Below are 7,980 nucleotides of genomic sequence, written 5' to 3' on the forward strand. Positions count from 1 at the left end.
CTATAAATTAGGGGGATTGGCAAGGTGAGTTCCAATCAAAACTATAGATTTGTGCGTTTAGTATAACATATAGCTTTGAAATTATCTATTATTCTTTAATTTATTATTTATTCATTTGTTGAATAGGTGGATAGTGTAAAAGGAGATTGATCCAGATTCCATTGAGAAGGCTTGAGTTAAGTCAATTGAGGCGGTGTGTATGAGTGAAGAAAGCTTTCCAAGAAGCATATTCACAACTCAATTGTACCTTCTAGTACATTTGGTGGATGAGGTGGCTATATGTGGTGTTGTTCATAGCCAGTGGATGTTTCTTTCTTGAATGCTTCATGAAAACCTTGAAGGGATTTGTGAGGAAAACGGCAAGCCTAGAAGGAAGCATGGCAGAGGGATGGTTGGTTCAAGAATCTCTCGTATACATCTCTGAATATTTGAAACAAATTGATTTATCTATGCCTAGATTCATGTATAACGATAAGAATGAACAAATGGTGTCACATGGAAAAGGATGCATTGGAAAGATGGATAAGTCCATCTTTCGAATGGTGTCACATGGAAAAGGATGCATTCGAAAGATGGATGAGTCCATATGCAAAAAGGTCATTACATTTTGCCTTCTTAACTATTTGATCATTTTGTTGTTTTAGTTCAATAATATTTGGATGTTTGTTAAGCTTTTTGGGTTATAATTTATTTTAAGTTTTCATTTTCACTCAGTTTCAACACTATGTTTTTTTCATTTTCACTCAGTTTCAACAGCGCTGCTAAGCGACGCTTATAGCGGTGTTTAACTAGTGCCGTGCGGGGTGTTAATAGCGGCATGTATCTAGTGCCATTAATAACGGTGCTTAGAGTAGCGTAACGTAAAATGCTGCTAAAACGCCACTAATAGGGCCTTCTCTTGTAATGAAGTCCACACCACTGGGCTATGCACCATTGGTAACTTTGACCATAAGACCAATAAAAGCTTGGAAGGATTGAACTTAAGAACCCCCTCCCATAGTCCCCAGCCCGCATCGCTAGGCTATGTGCTCGTTGGCAACTCTTATGTGTAACTATTGACACAATTAAAAGTGAGGATTGTTAAAAGTATACTTTATTGGTCTAATTTTTATCGTGGTTTCCTTGAGCAAAATGGTTATAGGGGTGTAATTAATAGCCCATCTATGTGATGTATATTGTTGAAACTTCAAAACAAAGTTTTTGACCCCAAAAAAAAAACTTTCGAAGAGCAAGCACGTATGCATATCAGAAGGCTGCTTGAATAGCCTCAAGAACCTTGCAAGTTATGAACAATTTGCGAATTGACGAGAGCATGGTAATGCCCTTGCGTTTTCTCCATAAGTGATTCGTGTGTACCAAGCTCCTCGACATGCCCCTTGTGTATCACGGCAATCCGATGTGCATTCCTGACGGTGGATAGCCGGTGGGCCACAACAATGGTGGTGTGGGAACTGCTTAACCGGTCAAGCGCCTCCTGCACCTTCTTCTCCGACATAGTATCGAGTGCGCTCGTGGGTTCGTCTAGCAACAGAATGGTAGGGTTTCGGAGCATCGCACGAGCGATTGCGATCCTCTGTTTCTGGCCTCCTGAGAGTTGAGCCCCTCTCTCTCCAACCTGTGAAACAATATTGACATGCGTGCAGTCAAGCCTAAGATGCAAATAGGACAAATTGGGTTCATCTGAGTTTTACCTTCGTGTCGTAACCTCCGGGTAACGATGTGATATCAGCGTGCACGTTGGCAGAACGGGCTGCATTCTCGACCTCGACTATAGAGGCATTGGGTTTGCCGTAGGCAATGTTTTCATGGATGGAGCAGCCAAAGAGAACTGGATTCTGACTCACCATTGCGATTTGCTTCCTAAGCCAGCGCAAGTTGAGATCCCGCAAATCCACTCCGTCTAGCAACACCCTACCGTGGCTAGGATCATAGAACCTCTCCAAGAGAGCCAGAACCGTGGACTTGCCGCTGCCGCTGGGTCCTACCAGTGCCGTAACCTTTCTTGCCTTCATCTTGAGGTTGAAGTTCTGCAGAATCGGGTCGAGTGGCCGGGATGGGTAGGCGAACCGCACCCGTTGCAGCTCGATCTCGCCGTTAACTTTGGCCAGCTTCTTGTCGCCACGCACCTCCAGGCGAGGCACTCGGTCGATTACTTGGAAAACAGACTGTGCCGCCGTGGAAACCTTGGATGAATCTGGGGCCATGCGGGATAGCGCACCCAGGGAGAAGGAGCTCAGCACTAGAATAAGAAAGACCTTGATGATGTTGCCGAATTCGGATTGGCGGCGCTTCACTAGCTGCGAACCGTACCATAAGATCACAGTATAGCCCCCGTACATGAGTCCCTCGGAGAGGCCTAGCACAAAGGCCACCACATACGTGTGCCGCACAGCCGACCGTCGTTGCTCAAAGAGCGCGTTGTTGAATAGCTGGATAACACGATCCTGAGAATTGAAGGCGGCCACCGTACGAATGTTAGCCACCGCCTCTGCAGCCACAATGCCAGGATTGGAGAATCCAGCCCCGTTATTATGGTCACGCCCTGCGCCGGCCACTGCCGCAACATGCTGCAAATACGAGGAGCTCATTAGGAGCGGTGCCACCACCACACCAACGACTGTCAATCGCCAGCCCAGCAGCATGCACACAACTAGTGCTAAGGTCACCGAAGCCAACGCCATGAGAAACACAGAAAGCCAGTCACCCAGCACGCCGCGGACGTTTGCGCAGTCCGTCGAGAGCTTCGCCGCTAACTTGGCGGGAGAGTTCATGAAAGCGGCATCGAACCATGCCACCTCTTGCCGCAGAATAGACTCCAGCATAAGTTCCCGGATCCTTTTCGTCAGCCGCATACCGGCCCAGTTGCAGAAGCCATGTTGAGATGTCATGGCTATGAGCGCGGCAACTCCAAGGATGGAGATCATCAATGCCGATTTATTGACATCCCGCCTTATGGCTGACTCATGAGAAATGGCCAGGAAGGATTCCACGGCATCGCCCACAAAGTAAGCGTAGACTGGCAAGATGCAACCTGCATTGACGGCGTTGATAAGGCCAAAAGCTAGAATTGGCAACTCGGCCCGGTTGAGGGTGGCCACCCGACCCACTGGCACTCTTAATTGCGCCGGCACCCCCTCCTCCTCCTTGACTCCGGCTGCCCCCCACTTCCTGGGCGTTGAGCTTATTAGCATTTTAGGAGTTACTGTTAACGGCGTAGTTGCCTCCGAAGGAGCTGCCCTTCCACTTCTTGATTGTTCCTCCAGCATCACCATCCCTTTGTATACGCCTTCTGTCCCCAGCAACGTCAGGCTCTGGTGATCGCCCTGCTCCACTACCTTACCGCACTGCACTACGGCTATGCTATCTGCCCTTCTTACTGTCATGAGCCTGTGCGCTATAATTATAGTGCTCCGCCTTGACATCATCTGCTCGAGCGCCTTTTGGACCGCCTTCTCCGACTCCCCATCCAACGCGCTCGTGGCCTCGTCCAGTAATAACAGCTTGGCATCCCTTAGTATGGCCCTTGCAATAGCAATCCTCTGTTTCTGCCCTCCCGATAACTGCATGCCCTGCTCTCCGACCTGCCCTATACACATTAGAGTTAGTTTCACATCGACCATGTAAGATAAAAAGTTAAAACCCACTGTACTCATCCGTACCTGAGTGTAGTAGCCATCTGGAAAACTGCTTATGAAGTCGTGGGCAAAGGCGGCCTTTGCAGCAGCAATAATCTCTTCCACGGACGCATTTTCTCTCCCGTACGCAATGTTGTCGACTATGCTTGTTGCGAACAACGCTGGTTCCTGATCCACAAGCGTAACTTGCATCCGGTACCATTGCAGCTGCAAACTCTTGATGTCCACACCATCCAAATATACGGATCCTGCATCAATATTGTATTTTCTATTTGAGATCAGTTGAGATATTGTAGGTAGGCATTGGAACACAGGAACGAGTTAAGGACACGACGCACCTTCATTGGGATCGTAAAACCTCTCGACGAGCGCGAACACAGTAGACTTCCCGCCACCACTCGGTCCCACAAGCGCTACCGTCTTTCCTGCTGGCACTATGAGACAAAAGTCCGTCAAGGTCTGGATCTCAGGCCTCTCTGGGTAGGAAAAACAGATGTTGTTCAGCTCTATCCTGCCATCGACTTTGGACAGGGTAGTGCCGCTCATGTCGGTAACGTCTATTTGAGGTATTCTCTCGATGACACGGAACACTCTATATCCGGCTATACATCCCTGAGTGAAATTCATCAAGTTTGGTAGTGCTAATCCGAGACCCCTACGACAAAATCACTATTAGATGTAGCCGGCTTGATGATCAACATAAGTTATGTTATTGGATGAAACGCATCATCTTAATAACATACAGAGCTGCCTGATCGTGATTTAATTCTTAAACGCAAATAAATTAGCTCGATACCTGCCTCCAAGGAGGACGCCAAACAAGCATGCGAGCGCATCCCCGCCAGTCAACTTTCTCGTCTGTACTAGCACTCCCGCAAAGAACAAGGCAAGCGCCCATATGCCGTATGAGATGAGGTACACATAACCGATGCCTACACCTCGAGCGAACCCTAATTTTATCCCAAATGAAAGTGATTTCTTCAGGTATCTGGAATATTGAGCAAGAATATGCTTCTCAGCGACCGAAGAATACACCGTCCGTATGGCGCTGATCGCTTGCATTGCACAGCTGCCTGCATCTCGGTAGGAGGACTGTCCATGAGCACACACTTACAGATTAAACAGGTTTCTTCGAAAACAAACCGTGCCCCATAAATTCACGGTTCTCCTCACCTGCTCTTTTACGGCAAGATCGATAAAGACTGCACGTTGACATTTACCGTTGATAATCAATAGGGGGGTGACTACAAGCACCAGTAGAGAGAGTTGCCACGACTTTAAGAAGCCAACAATGTAACCGAAGACGAATGTTGACATAAAATGAAGAAAACTAGCCATCTGCGCGTTACAGAGCATGCATCAATGACCACAAGTTACAATATAAACGTGCAGATGTATATATGGACCCATCAATAGAGAAAACTTATCGAGGACCACAAGCTAAAATATAAACGTGCAGATGTGTGTATATGGACCCATCAAATGTCGAATTTACTAGTACTGCAAGAGCGTACCTTCTCACCGACTGCGTCTTGTATGTCTGCTACATCTGCGGATATGCTTTCTAGGACGTCTGCTGCGCTTACCGAACAGTCAAAGTAGGCAAGGTCTTGCTTCAGGACTGCTTCAAGGTATCTGGTTCTAATGCGCATTGATTGCCTCTCCGCGGACGTGCTCCAGCATAGTATTTCTGCAGTCACCTGTTGAAGGATCAGTTTCCACTCGCATGCATGGACCACGTTTCTTTGTTTAACTGGCCTTACCTAAGTAGGACGCCGCAAACGCAAAAGCAGCCAACGCAATCATGTACAAACAAATCTGCGAGCAAGCTTTGCTGTTAGCCGCCACGCCTCATTGTATTAATTAGAGGAACTTAATTAGCTTTAGAATCTAGCTAATTGACTGCAACTTTTTACCCTGTCAGCATCGCGCAGCACCTTCGTTTTGTTAGTGTCTGTGCCGCCAACTTCGTTTACAAATTGGCCTAAGAGGTATGAAAACCAAGGAAGCGCAGCACCGTTAACAATGGCAGCCAAAGCCCCAACGGCCATTAGAACCCAATCAGCAAACGTAGCACAGTGGTAGAGAGCCAAATATCCCATTCCCTCGACGTCATTCTCTTCTTGACCTAATTCGTGTTTGCCGGAGCAGGTGTAGCCAGAACTCTGAGAGAAACCCCTAGATTCATCTTCTCCTTTGTAGGACGCATGGCCTGAGCGAGAGGGCGTAGGCTGTGATGTTTGGAGTGATTCTTGATCGGCAAAAGACTGAGAAGACGGCTCTGACGTCCTCGTTGTGAAGCCGAATGCCCTTTCTGCTGATTTAAGAGTCAAAAGCCCCCCGGATGCCCACCGACGAGTTAACGCGGCTGGTTCACGGAAGACCGGATCATCGTCCATCTGGCCACTGTTGTAGCTTAGTGCTGATCCGCAACTACTGTAGCCGCTGTTGCAGCCGCTGTTGCAGGCCGGCGAAGAAGGGCGGGGCGCATGTACCGATGCAAATTGGGTAGTTGGCACATGAGCTATTGCTGAGGAGTATGAACCCGATGATGAGTCGCGCCTGATGGTCATGAGAACGGGTGTGTTAGGTTTTGATTTGGTGCTGGCGGTTTGGGAGCGGTAGAAGTCTTTGGCGCTGCGAAAGATATGGGCATCATAATTACTAAAGGGGGAGGCCGCGGAAGTACTCCAGTCTCCAAAGGGGCTCATCAAAGCGATCCCGAGAGAGTTAGATCGGATCCATGATGCATGAACATTGTTGAAGCGTTCACCTCCGCGAGCTGGGCTTAATACTGGCGAGCTAGCCCGTACCGGCCGGAAGCAGCTGGGAGATGCAGTATTTCTGGGCGTAGTACTCGTTCTTATAGCAGAGGCCGCGCTCGGACTGATTGTTCCGGCTGCTTGCCAAGGCTGATCAGGTTTCGATGTGATAGAAGAAGTATACGCCCATTGTGCAACTCTAGATGCCGAATCACCAGTCATCGATGTACGTTGAGAATCCTCTTCCATCTGATCTGCGGCCAATGTATCACCTGCTACTGCTTCATCACTCATCTATTTACCAGTACTGATAATTAGTGAAGCCTAAACATCGACAAACTTAATCTAGAGAAGGAGAGCATGTATGTTGCATTTTGAAAATAGCAATATATTGAGTTGGATCACAAAAGGTATATTGAATGACTCTGGTGATAGCTGCTTTGAGAGATATCACGACTGCTGGTGTTGGGACTTGGAAGTTGGAATTCAATAGCAAAAATATAAAATGCCCTCGGCTAGTTATAGGATGAGAGGTGTAGCCAATCACCCCGAAACTTGTTGCCAATGTGCAGCAAGACCATCTTGGCTAGTCCGCTCTCCCACTGGCGTTTGACAATCGTCGAAGGTTCGAAACAAGAAAAATATAAAATGCCGTGGAAGAAAAGACGATCACTGGCCAACGTCGATGCAAAGAATAAGTTGCTTTCGCACTGGAATCGAAAACAGAACTCCAAATCGGCATAGCCGTCCTGCTATTTGTCTCCTCTCTCCGGGCTGGCCTGTATATATCCATTATAGAGCGGACCGACCGAGGCAACTTCACGACAATTCCACACTCGCTGGAAGGTAGGCCGTCGGATTACAACGTTTATGACCTTACGTTACTGACACGTGTCTCTCAATGAACTAAGTGAACATTAGTAAGTCACAACCATAAATTGACACGACTCTATTAGTATCTATCTCCTAAAACATACAACTGATTTCACGGGGGGCCTATATTGCAACATTTTTCAATGAATTGGCATCAGTTCTAGTGGTGGTGAAAATATAAATGGTAGGCTGCCTTTGGGAGGAAATATGCTAAGATCAAAGGTCACCGCAATCCCCTATCTCACACTCAATGAACTCTTTCAACAAATTGGATGCGGAGGAATAAGGTGCAGGGCAAAGATACGGACAAGAAGATGAAACTCAAAAGACTCGAAAGAGAGTGGGAGGGGAGGATAATGTGATACTGGTTCATGGAATGTGAAGGGGTGAACTCCAAATCCAAGTGGAATGGATTTTGGAAGGCTTGGTGAGTTGAAGTTGCATGTCCTAGGTGTTCAGGAGAATAATCTTTTTGGAATAACATTTAAAAGTAACACCTCAAGGGCCAAGTCTTCTATGGGGGGTTGGACCAAAAATATAGTGGAGAAATGACTCTTGTTCGTAAGTCATTAGATCTAGTAGTTGTGGGCACTCATCCATCTAGCAAAGCTTTAGTGGTTGATATTAATGGGTTGGAGGATAGAATATGGATGGTCAGGGCTCACTGGGCTAAGCAGCTTATGGAACTGATTGAAACACTTGACTAGAAG

At 47.3% G+C, this 7,980-nt stretch overlaps 1 protein-coding gene across 1 annotated transcript; it reads right to left on the reverse strand.

The window, feature by feature from the left end:
* Positions 1-1,111: 1,111 nt before the first annotated feature.
* On the reverse strand, positions 1,112-6,874 carry LOC147628840 (ABC transporter B family member 19-like). Its single transcript, XM_086812927.1, has 9 exons — positions 5,552-6,874; positions 5,399-5,453; positions 5,150-5,325; positions 4,809-4,973; positions 4,432-4,727; positions 3,974-4,290; positions 3,660-3,883; positions 1,692-3,581; positions 1,112-1,615 (listed from the first exon to the last, which is right to left on the reverse strand). Exons 1-9 carry the CDS (start codon positions 6,689-6,691, stop codon positions 1,268-1,270), a joined length of 4,611 nt encoding a protein of 1,536 aa, XP_086669053.1. The 5' UTR covers positions 6,692-6,874; the 3' UTR covers positions 1,112-1,267.
* Between the last annotated feature and the right edge of the window lie 1,106 nt (positions 6,875-7,980).

Source organism: Cibotium barometz, chromosome 18, assembly GCF_041138505.1.
Source record: "Cibotium barometz isolate CiBa-2024 chromosome 18, ASM4113850v1, whole genome shotgun sequence".
NCBI classification, from domain to species: Eukaryota; Viridiplantae; Streptophyta; class Polypodiopsida; order Cyatheales; family Cibotiaceae; genus Cibotium; species Cibotium barometz.

Coding starts and splice junctions, on each gene's coding strand:
- LOC147628840 (XM_086812927.1), bottom strand. CDS start 6,691: ATGAGTGATGAAGCAGTAGCAGGTGATACATTGGCCGCAGATCAGATG. Junction 4,728..4,808: donor ATCTTGCCGTAAAAGAGCAG/GTGAGGAGAACC, acceptor GCTCATGGACAG/TCCTCCTACCGAGATGCAGG. Junction 3,582..3,659: donor CAGATGGCTACTACACTCAG/GTACGGATGAGT, acceptor TGTATAGGGCAG/GTCGGAGAGCAGGGCATGCA.